Source organism: Gadus morhua, chromosome 15 (assembly GCF_902167405.1).
Source record: "Gadus morhua chromosome 15, gadMor3.0, whole genome shotgun sequence".
In the NCBI taxonomy this organism is placed as follows: Eukaryota; Metazoa; Chordata; class Actinopteri; order Gadiformes; family Gadidae; genus Gadus; species Gadus morhua.
The window spans coordinates 16,751,071-16,763,412 of record NC_044062.1 but is presented as its reverse complement, the minus strand read 5'-3'; the positions used below and the strand labels follow the sequence as shown (position 1 = coordinate 16,763,412).

At 43.4% G+C, this 12,342-nt stretch overlaps 1 protein-coding gene across 2 annotated transcripts; it reads right to left on the bottom strand.

The window, feature by feature from the left end:
* Positions 1 to 3,093: 3,093 nt before the first annotated feature.
* On the bottom strand, positions 3,094 to 7,228 carry LOC115559476 (alpha-(1,3)-fucosyltransferase 9-like). Of its 2 annotated transcripts, none has more exons than XM_030378237.1 (2): positions 5,582 to 7,228; positions 3,094 to 5,437 (listed from the first exon to the last, which is right to left on the bottom strand). In XM_030378237.1, exon 2 carries the CDS (start codon positions 5,414 to 5,416, stop codon positions 4,340 to 4,342), a length of 1,077 nt encoding a protein of 358 aa, XP_030234097.1. In that variant the 5' UTR covers positions 5,417 to 5,437; positions 5,582 to 7,228; the 3' UTR covers positions 3,094 to 4,339. The 2 variants fall into 2 exon arrangements, with proteins under 2 accessions (XP_030234097.1, XP_030234098.1); XM_030378238.1 differs by having other exon boundaries at positions 3,094 to 5,434.
* Between the last annotated feature and the right edge of the window lie 5,114 nt (positions 7,229 to 12,342).

Below are 12,342 nucleotides of genomic sequence, written 5' to 3'. Positions count from 1 at the left end.
GAAGCTGAAGAGCAATCAGAAACGTGTTAACTCAATTTTTGAGTAGGCCTACTGTATTTATATTTTCCTTCAGGTCCTTTTATTTTTTAGATAGTATGTATGGTGAAAGTACATGGGCATAAATGGAATTTCTTCCATTTCTTGTGTTCAATGTTCAATGTGTTATATACATGGTAGGTACGGTATGACCACCTTAAATAATACAGTCAATATCCCGCTCAATATCATTTAATCTGTCATTGTCTATTTTTCGAAAATAAAGATAGTTTAAAAAAGAAATGCCTCGTAAATGTGCAATGATAAACTGCACTTACAGTGGAAACGGATTGTCCGTCTTTTCGTTTACCAAGGACAGAAAAAGGTAACGTTCTTGCTTGCTCCTGTATGAATGGTCCTAGCTACCTGAGGCTTCACCTGGTAAGGAAAGTTGCGCTGGAGCCCGGGTAATATCGCACATGGCTTATTCAAGTTGCGCGCTAGACATTCTCTAAAGTGTCGAGACTCAAGCACTTAACTTACCTTAACCGATTGTTCCATACAAAGGGTTAGTTAACGATTTAACAACTTCAACATCTGCTATTACAGTCGTTATTTTTTTGTAGGACTTGGGCTAATGACCTTGCACAGAGGGAAAACCATCTACACCACTCGTCATTGATTTCTATGCATTCACTGATCTTTACAGATGGGTTTTTTATAAGCCATTGAATATACCGTAATTGCTCTGCCATGCAACACATTATAAGCTACACATGTTTGTTAAATGAGAAATATGGTATGGGTCACATTGAAACAGTAACAGTTGTATAACAGTAATTATACAAACATTATACCAACATTGCAACAGGCAAGTTTATTCAAACATCACACTAACAAGAACACAATAAGAACAGTAACTAATAAAAAAAAAAAAAGAGAAATGATTTAACAACACTGAACATACTGAACAGAGGCAGGGGAAAAGGACAGAGGAAGAAGACTTGTCCGTTGTCACAGCATCAAGGTCCGACAGTAGAGATCAAGAAAGGAAGAGGCATGAGGAGAACAACAGAACACTGCTCTCCAGCAGATTGTTTACTGATGTAAACTAAATTGATGCAGTCTTAAAATTATGATTCTAATCCAGGTTTCTATTTTAGGAGAAAGAAATGGCTCATAATCGTTACAAAAAAAAAAAGCTTTATCATCGGCACTAGTGAGGATTAGAAAAAACACTCTCTGTAAGTATGTAAAACATTCGCGCATTTCTTTTTTTTACATTAGCTCACTAAAACTCTGTAACTAGGGCAAAAAAAAAGCCTTACCTCCAACAGCTGGAGTTATCGTTGCGGGACAAGGGAAGTGCTTTAGAAACTGCCGTAAAGCAGTACCTCTGACAGTATTACAGTGTGTGACGTCATCGCATGTTTTTAACGCCTTTTTAGAACAGATACGTGACCTTAAAAAATGCAATATTCAGCTGAGTTTATTATCTTAGCCCCACCCTTTGATAGCAACTTTAAAATTACTTGACAAAAAATTACATCGTGAGAAAAGTGGATTCTGAGGATAAAACCCCGTTGGCTCCCATTCATTCTGGACTCGCCTACGAGCGCCCCGCGTGGTCAAAGATTATTACTGCAACCAGTCCAGAAAACCGGAACTAACCCGCGAGTGCCAGTTCTCCTCATATTAGACATTCTCTGGCGGCACTTCGCCCCGTTGGTCATCTTGGGTGAGGTCACACCGGAAGGCCTTGTAGCGTTCGGGGCAGTACAGGGGGTGTTGCTGCCCACAGACACACAGGCTGAAGTGGAGATACTTGCTTTCTACCAAATCTGTCTCATCTTCACCTTTGTCTGATGTAAGATTTCAGCTTCTTGCGATCCCTGTAGTCAAATACAGGGATGGCGTTTCATTCATTTGTATATTTTTCATTCATTCTTATGTTTTGTTACCATGTAGGGAGCTAGCCTCGTGAGACCATCCAGATTTCGCGAGTTCCATTGTATTTACTCGCAGATCAGCCTGGTAGCCTGCGATGGAGAAAATTTGAAGCCATTCGCTTAACGACTGGCCAATCAGCGTTGGTTTTGAGGCGGGTACCCAATCTGATAGGTCCATGGTGGTGATAGACAGATGGTTTATCCAATCAGCTTACCAGTATTTTCCCAAAAGTTAAAGTGGTATTGAATGTGTTTTATTAAAACACATCCAATACCACTGAATATCAAGCTGGCACAATTTCGCAAAACCCTAAAAACAGTGGTTACCGCCGATATATTACTCAGACTACTGTTAGAATTGAACAGCAAAGACAGATGTTAAGTCAACATAAACAGAATTTATTGCAGCAATTAAAGATTCCAAAAATACATGCGCAGCCAAAATGTACCGATCAAACGCCACGTCACAAGGCATATAATAAAATCAAATGATTCCATTGCTCTTGTGTGGGAGGTCGCTTTCGAGCTGCACCTGCTGTCTCCTTTTGATTTTAATTCAACCACCTTGGTTAATACGACCTCACATTGATCAATGACAGAAGACATACTGTACATGAATCACGCTGAGACTAACGGGTGTCTGAGAATTTCTGCAGGCGTCTTTTGTTGCGATTGTTTGCCATAAAGCACTGTGGGTGCATTTGTGAGTCTGTGATGGAGTTCACTATTTAATGGACTGTGTCTAGACGGTCACGGACAACCCTTTTTTTATACATGATTTATTTTTGAGATTTTGAGCATAACAGAATACAGTGCACCTCATACATAAAGTTAAATTGAAACATTCTGTGAAATAAGGTACTAACAAAGAGACAGTTTACCCCCGACTCCCATCCCCCCACCCCCTTCCCTCCCTTACAGAGAAGTATCAATGAAATATGGTATAATGGGCTTTGATACAGGTATTAATGGTAGTGAATTGGCCATGCATGCCTTAACATATACAGAAACATACGTATACAAGTCATGCATGCTCATTTGGTTACAAAGACACAAAATAAACTAATAACACTAACAGCACTAAAATGAAAGAAAAATATATTTATGATAATAATAAAAAATATATATTAAAAAAAACCACTTTTACAGTGCTACAAACTTCTGCTTATTGGGGGGGGGGGGGGGGGTGTATAACAAGGTTGTCTAGACATCATGGTCAATCTTTATGTGGAGAGATCTGATATGACCTAGGAAAGGTTGCCAGATGTTATGGAATTTCCCGTCTGAGAAACGAAGAGTGTGTTTAATTTTCTCTAATCGTTCTAAATGAAGGGCATCCTTCATCCACCGAGAGTGAGTGGGGGGACAAGGGTTTTTCCAACGCAACAGAATTGCACGTCTTGCCAGCAGTGCGAGAAATGCAACAAGCTCAGCAAAGTAGGACGGCAGTGAGAGGCCAATGGGAAGGACACCAAACAGGGCGAGTAATGGTGAGGGTTGGATGATGTGATGGCTGAGAGGGCGTCAAAAACTCAAGTCCAGAAAGGAGCATGGGTGGGGCAAGACCAGAACATGTGACTGAGATTGGCTGGTCCTTGCCGACATTTGTCACAGTTTGGATCAATGTCAGGGTAGATACGAGCATGCGTACTCTTAGACCAGTGAACTCTGTGAACCACTTTGCACTGTAAAACCCCATGACGAGCACAGGTAGACGATGAGTTGACCCACCACAGGGCATGCTCCCATGCGACTGGAAAATGATTACGAACAAAATCTCTTGACTTGCAAGTATTTAAAGAAATGAGTGGGCCTCAAATTGAAAATCTGAGTTAGCTGGTCGAGGGAAGCAAATATGCCACTAATGCAAAGCAGTTTTATTGACACAATCCCTAGGTCTTTCCAAATCAAAAAACCCTTGTCAATAACTGACGGAGTGAACAGAGGGTTAGAATGTACTGTGGCCGAGACAGGTATCATCTGTAGCCCAAAGTGCCGCCTGAACTGATTCCAGATTTTAAGGCAGTTCTTCACTACAACACTACTGGAGTGCGTGGTTGGCGACGAAGTCGGGGGGAGGCACAACAGCGACATCAGAGAAGAGACACTACATGAGGCTTCCTCAACCTGCAGCCATGATGGAGGTTGGCTGTTGGTGCTACACCAATGCAATATGGTTCTAATGTTTGCAGCCCAATAGTAAAGTAAAAACTTAGGGAGAGCTAGGCTGCCCAACTGTTTAGGTTTTTGTAGAATTTCATTTTTGAACCTAGGGGTGCTTTTGTTCCAAATAAATTATGAGAGTGAGCTATCAAGAGAATGGAAAAAGGTTTTATGGAGGAAAATAGGTATACATTGGAAAATATACAATAATTTGGGCCTCCTGTTGAAGACCTCTGCCCTACATGATGCAGTCATCTGCTTGAAAAGGCCCACCGAAACAGATTATGAACAACGCTATATCGATTGTCCCTCGATATGTGGTCACAGGCAAAGCAGGTGGGTAGCGTGAACTCGTTTGCAAGGGTCAGAAGATGCGGCGTGGCAGTGTAAAACCGCCTCCAAGCAAAGTACTTCATGTATTTCTCGTCGTTCTTGTCCAACTCGAGCAGGTGTTGGGCCATCGCCTTGGCATTGGGAAAGTCGTTGACATGAATGAAAGAATCACTCGGCACGAACTCTTCATAATTGTCTCTAGGTATCCCCAAAACGATTGGCACAGTTCCCGAAGACAAGGGTCCGTTCATCTTCTCTGTCATGTAGTCTTTGTGGGCGGAGTTCTCAAAAGCCAAGTAAAACTTGCAACTCTGCAATGTCGGGTAATAACTTTCCGGTGGCAGTTCCGCAGAAAACCCAAGACCAAAGACATCCACTTTGATATGCTTGGCGAGCTCTTTGTAGTATGCGTTTCTCACCTGCGTACCATCAGACCACATGTTACTAACAATCCAGCACACCAGTCTGTCCTTCTTGGGCAAAACAAAGTTGTCATCTGGTTCATCCTTTATCGCAACTTCATACCGCGCAGTGATGCCAGCATCTCTTCTGTAACTCAACGTCAGGTTGAATTTATTATATATTCCTGGAATCTCTTGCGTGTTTGATGGCGACTCCACGTTGTACCAGATCCACTTCTGTCGTTGTGGCCGTGGTCCTTGTGGCATATGGTCCACATTGCGTATACTCTTGTGATAGAACATGACCGCGTCCGCCTGCTGGTATAAGGATCTGTCGTATGTCAGATCACAGCCTGAGATATTATAATATTTCTTGCAATCATTGGGATCAAATTTGATCTCATAAGGTATGGCCCAGATTAACACCAGGGGCTTCTTAGGAGTCTCTTCTCTCACTACACTGGTGTAGTTTGCAAATAGACGTTTGTCCGATGAGCAGTTGTGCATGGGTGAGGGTTGAATGTAAAGCAAGTACACATAAGTGGTGGTCCCCAGTATGAGAGCAGCTGCAAAGACATTTTGTGACCACGTCATCTTTGTCCACCTTAGATACTGCTAAGGAATCAAAGGAATGAATGAATTATAAATAAGTTAAAAAAATATTTAATTTTTTTTTTTAATAATTTCTGCTGGTTGTCCGCAGAAGGCTAAAAGTCTGAATGCAGACCATGATAAATACCAAACACATCAACAGCTCACCTTTGAATGAGATTTTCCCTGCCAATGATGGACAAGGTTGGCTAGCGTTAATTCCGATCAGTGCTTTTGGGCCAGGGTGTGTTTGGCTTTGTGTTGATCGGAGTGTGCTGTATGCGGCCAGCAATACCTGCCCTTCCCCTTTGTGGGACACTCCCACAAAGTAGGCTATGTGGCAACTATGTGGGGAGGTATCCAGCAATACCTGCGGAGCAGATATTGCTGGACGGAGCAGGTATTGCTGGGTATCCTGTACCGCAGGTATTACTGCCCCTTACATTCCTTCTGCGGACCGGGACAGGCGGTTCATCTCCACCAACACACGTGATCTTTAATCCAATAGGACGATAGTTTTATTTGACGTTGTCTTTAACGATGGATTTGTAGTGAAATTACTTGTAAACGTTATTGACCAATCAGCGTATCAATCAAATATTGAACCATGCCGTGGAATACAACAATTCAGCAGAAAAAATAATAAAGAGGATTATAGATGTACATGCATCAGCAATTGCAGATGTTTACTCGAGACAGTTTATTTGTTTAGACGTCTGCTGCCGGCCGCCAGCTATCAAAGAGAGTCAAAGCCGAAGTTTCTGTCCCCCAATTCTTCTCAACCATGGCAGAGATAACCCCCACTACAAGTCTTAACTTGTTGTGGAAGTACCAGAGACGTCAGACGCAGTCTTTATGATTCATAATATCATTTGAGGCGCACATAGCTTGTGTATACAACATGACACACCAAGAAGCAGTGTATACAACATGAGCCCACCATGTCCGTCCCATATATTGTTCCGCGTCAGGTTTCTCACAATCCGTCATTTATCTCTAAAAAAAAGATTCAATGTTTCGGATGTGTAATGTAATATGTGTCGTTATATTTCAAAATGTGTAATCATGGATTATTAATCTAATGTTTAATGAAGGTAATAAGTATAATCTTAAAACGATGTGTTCGCATACTGTCTGAAGTATTTCGTAGCAGGAACCAAACAGGAAACAGATGCTCGCCGCAGTTCGTCATTGGGCTTACCAGTCCGCCTCTGATGGGTTCACTTTGCATGAATAAATTCTGTACATGTTCAGTGATTTTTAACAATGTCAATTTTGACCATATAATAGAAGCAATGAACTGAACTACAAATCCGCTTTTGCATTTGGATTTGGGGCGGCAGTAGCTCAGGAGGTAGAGCGGGTTGGCTGGTAACCTGAAGGTTGCTGGTTCGATCCCCGGCTTCTCCTAGCTGAGTGTCGAGGTGTCCTTGACAAGGTACCTAACCCTGACTGATGTCGTGATGTTTCCTGTTTGGTTCCTGCTACGAAATACTTCAGACAGTATGCGAACACATCGTTTTAAGTGATGTCGTGATGTCGAAGACAGACAGGATGTCTGTCTTCGACAGCTGCTGCTGGAACAGACTCCCAACTCTCCAGCAGTAGCGCCCCAAGGCCAGATATGCGCCCAGCGGGAAAAACTGATGATGATGATGATGATGATGATAAAGAGGAGCATGTGTTGAAGCTTGGAGAGAGATTGAGAAGAAGCCCAAATCGTCCTTCCATACAATCAGATATGAGTTTTTAAAAGAGCGCATGAGATGAGGGGATGAATGGCTTGAAGTCCAACTTCCACATTTACGAAGTGAATCGTTCCCCTTCCCCTTCCGTTCTGTACCCATCTGGTCTGCTGTGTGAACGCGTAGTTGCACAGGGACATACCCACATACCCTGCCCCTCCCCTCGATTATCTGTTTTCCTGTAGTGCGTCTCTCCCAATCAATTAGTCTTTGGTTGTACTTCCCCGAGTAGGCCCTGGGCATTTGTGCACAGGGCCCAATTGTCCCAGGATCTACCTATGCTCCTTTCAAAAAGAAAGACATTGTTGGGCACGGGGTGGGTCATAGTAATGCTGACATCAAGCCTACTGCTAAAATGTAAAACATCCAGAATTGCGGCATTACAACCCTGGCCAATTGTTTGTCGTACTTTCCAAATAAGCAATCTTCTTTCCAAATTGCGTTTGTAGAAGGAAAATATTTTTTTGGATCGGAGTGTGCTGTATGCGGCCAGCAATACCTGCATGGGCGGAGTGTCCCCTTTGAGGGACACCCCCACAAAGTAGCCTATGTGACCACTTTGTGGGGAGGTCTCCAGCAATACCTGTTCCGCAGGTATTACTGCCCCTTACATTCCTTCTGTGGACCGGGACAGGTGGCTCATCGCAACCAACACACGTGATCTTTAATCCAAATAGGTTGATCGTTTTATTTGACGTTGTTTTTAACGATGGATTTGCAGTGAGATGACTTTTATTTGGTACTAAACGTTATTGACCAATCAGCGTATCAATCAAATATTGCATTATGCCGTGGAATACAATAATTTAGCAGAAAAATTAATAAAGAGGGTTATAGCTGAATATGTATTTGCAATTGCAGATGTTTACTCCAGGCAGCTTATATGTTTAGACGTCTGCTGCCGCCAGCTGTCTGACAATAGGTTGGCCAACTCTAGAGCTGGACTGTTTTGAGGGGCAAACAAGAAAACTGGGGGCAGGCAACAAAAGGCTCAACAACAATAGCCTCATTCTTTTGGGCAGCTTCATCGGGAAGAAAAGGATATGGGTTCTGAACTCCCTGACTCAAATGACAGCGTAGAGCATTTAAATGTAACTTGTCAACCAAAAAATAATGCAAATTATATATTTACAAATGTCTATTGGGTTGGTGCCGCTTTTATATGTCACATGGAAAAGAGGTGCTGTAGCTTTAAAGTAATGCTGTCTATCCAGTGCACCGTCATTCGTCATTCCTAACTTGTTGTTGGCGGACACATGATCCAGGGAGGACTCGAAAATTATTTTGAGCTTCGATTCCATGTCTGTATAACACTTGTTCAGGTTATGGGAAAATGTTTTCCTGAAAGAAAAATATCCCTGTCTGCACAAAGAAATGCCTCACTGTAAAATCCACAAACAACAGGATAAAGTAGGCTATGATGAGGTCAATCGGTAGCAACACACAAGTTTCAAAACACAGGTTTTTGGAAACATGAGAACAAAAATTAAGTGGTCAATGAAAAATATTAAAAGATCACTTTATCCCATACAATTAAAACAGAAATGCACTTAAGCGGCGGTGACACATGCTGTTACTTTATGTGGTCCAAAGGCTGAATGAAACTGATCTATTTCGCAAGCTATGAGTGGGGGTAACGCGTTACCCCCACCGGCCTACACTACCATAGGCTCGGGCCTTGTGCTCAAGCACATCCCCATGTTTGGCTGACATTGGATCACATTCTCTAGCCTCAAATGACAGAAGGGGACATTAAGCAAAACAATAGTTATGTTAATATATCTCTAGTTCTATGATCGTTGGCGTAGACACCTAGAGTTCGCCTTATAGACCTCCACCACTCACCGCCACTCTTCTTGGCGATGACCGCTGCGAGATATGAGATCCGCCCGGAAGCTCTGGTCAACTGTTTCAACTGCGACCCAACCTGTGGCAGGTGAGCCACCGCTGTAGTCTGTGTATAAAGAGCAGACCCAGGGGAACCACGTGGTGGGCAGCTGCCATCAGCCCCAAAAGGTGCACGATGGACAGTGCGCTGCTGCGAACGTGAAAGCTGGAAAGTGCAGAACGGCATCTCGCCAAGGAGGCGAGAGCCTCGCTGACATCATGGCCGAGTCTAGGCAAAGTCCCAAGTAGACTAGCCGACGGCTAGGGAGCGGGGAGCTCTTTTCCCAGGTAATGATGAAACCCAAGGAAGAGAGATGATTTATCACCGTCATGGTGTCTCTGCTCGTAGCTTCCTTTGTGTGTCTTAGAATCAGAAGGTCTTTGAGGTAAAGCTTGACAGGCGGCACAGGAAGCAGATCCCGAGAGGGCTGACATGGCGTGCTCCACACCGAGGCAACGAAAGAACGCAGATTGCCCTTCACCTGGATCACACAACCCTAAGAGACAGCATCTCCTCCAGTGATTCCCTAGATGAGCTTTGTCCCCATCAGGTCACCAAATCTCTATTGCACCATTGCCCTTCCTTCTCCATGCATCCAAATCATTCTGCTATCCTTTGTTGCAACCGTCTTCCCCTTCTTCGTATTGTGGGTTCCTCAAAGTTCTTCCGAGATCCTTCTCAGGTCAGCATGTACTGGCATCCACTCATGACCGTTGTATGCCTTCAGCAACCCGTGTCCTTGGATGCTGCGGGTCTTGACCATCGGGGCTGCAGGTCCTCCCCGTTTGAATTTTTCTTCTCAAATATACTTCAAACCATTAGAGTCCGAGACAAGAATAATCTCGAGTAACAGCGAAGGAGAACCAAACCCTCTGACATAGCCTTTAAAAAAGTATTATTTTCGCTGGCCTGCCTTTCCCCTCGGAATGCCATTTCAATTCAGCTTCAATAAGCAGAGCACAGGTGTATCGCATAACCACTTAATTAGCTAAAATGACTTATTAAAACATTTTAAAGGGGATTTTATGAAAACAACACTTTTCCTTCGATTTGGGGTGTTGCTTTGGTTCACTGGTGCTTCCACACGCATACAAACTTTGAAATAAGTCTGTGCATGATTTTTTGAGTGAGATGTGCATTTCTGAAAGTATCCCGCCAATAGTTACCAAACGACAACATCACTTCTCCTCCATGCTGTGGTTCACTCTGACAGCTAATTTGTATGCAATGGTCAGCAGCTCAGTTGCATTAAAGCTATAGCCCGGGCACTATGGTATCATCACATCCGACGTACATTCCAATCACATGTACCGTTCACCGGGCTGTGCGTGATTGACAGTGCTCTGCCGATGACAAGAATGTGATTGGAATGTAAGTCAGTACATTCCAAGGGGTCAGTCAACTATCATACCGTCGCAGTCCACCGCCTATGGAAAGCCAAGAAGGCCACAATCCGGCCCTAGAATGGCGCGGTAAAAGTGCAAAACCGCACGGAATCCGCACGGAATCCGTAAGGAAACCGTACGGTTTGGCAAGAATTCCGTACGGAATCCGTACAGAATCCGTATGGATTCCGTACGGTTTTGAATGACTAATAGCCGCGGCTATTAGTCATTCACTCCGGCTATTAGTCATTCACTCCGGCTATTAGTTATTCACTCCGGCTATTAGGTATGCAGAACGAGCCCCTCCCTCTTCTTTGCTTGACCACTAAGTTTGAAGGCTGTCTAACCAATCAGAGCTGCAGTGCCTCCATGTTTCGCTGTAACATAAAGCTGCGTTGTCTTTACTAGTTTCACTACAATGTAATGACCACCATTAGCTAGTGGAAAATACATTTGTGTCTAGTACAGTGATATATGTGTATATGTTAGGGTATATATTGAGATGGCAGTGTGCGAAATACCCGACAATATTCGGGGATGTCCTCATCCCCAGATTGTTCTCGATATGCAGTAGCCAGCTAGGCCATAACATTACATAACATCAACATGAACTGAATAAATGCCAGGTAGCCTATATAGCATATCGGAGACGGGCACACATCAGTGCATTTGCAAATGAGAGCATGCAGTATGACCGATCTTGTGACATGTGCTCGGAGAGAGTCGTGTGTGTTAGTCTTGGTTTAGAGCTAAATGGTCCCGCCCCCAGGAACGTTTTTTTTTTCTTCAGACTTTTGACTGTCAGGAGTTTCAAAACAAATGCGCGACAGAACCATGGACATAATAAAGGATGGACCACAGACTGGAAAATGGCCGCCCATTCATTCCTATACAAACTGCTCAGTGGCGCAGGGTAACCATGGACATAATAAAGGATGGACCACAGACTGGAAAATGGCCGCCCATTCATTCCTATACAAACTGCTCAGTGGCGCAGGGTAACATCATGGACATATTAAAGGCCCACTATGCAACTTCGGGAATTTCTTCGCTGTTTTCTTGGTTTTGGCACGCACATTTCTCTACACAGCGCCCCCTTCGGCTTTGTAGTAGATATTTTACAACACTGTCGTAACAACTCGTTGACGACCCTTCCCCATGCACTTCTACGCGAGCCATGTGCATTTGTTTAAGAAGCCGGCGAATGCGTGGAGCCATGTCCATGTCCGAAGTAGATGTTCATAAAGTGTAGGCAAGGTTATGCATTTTTTAAATTGTGTATTTGTATTGCAATAAACATAAAGCCATCCTTCTTTATAGTTGACGGGGAGAATTTATTACGAGATTATAATTGTTTTATCTTATGTTGAACAGAACAATCAGTGTGAGAGTGTTGGCCAACATAATAATCTAAATAAAGAAGAACCTGGATTCGGGGATTCAGTCTGTATCTGGGGGACGAGACGGACGAACAGCTAAACACCAATGGAAACAAAGGTGTTTATATGGCTGCAACCAAGCAAGCTAGAAACATACAGGGCTCACAACAAAACGGTCGAGAAAACAATTTTTACAGGGCTCACAACAAAATGGTTGAGCAAACACATTTGTACAGAGACTATCAACATCAAGAATACCACGAGGACAAAGTTCACCCAAGGGTACTTTCAATTTCAAAAGCAACACGGCCAAATCGGAGTCTGATTTGCAGTCTTCTTTTTCTTTCAGTTCACGCTATTCCTGAAAAGCTTGCCCAACGTTTACTCGTGTCTGGCCTCTCTGTCGGTCAGTCTCCCTTTTCTCTTCTTCTGTTACTCCGACATTGAGTTTCTCTGTCTCTTTTTAGTCGGCTGATCTATGATGAATGTAACAATCCCGTTACTTGTGTTTATATCGAGCCGGTTCCGTGTT

Bases quoted from the DNA above. Each gene is read 5' to 3' on its own strand.
- LOC115559476 (XM_030378237.1), bottom strand. From the start codon at position 5,416: ATGACGTGGTCACAAAATGTCTTTGCAGCTGCTCTCATACTGGGGACC.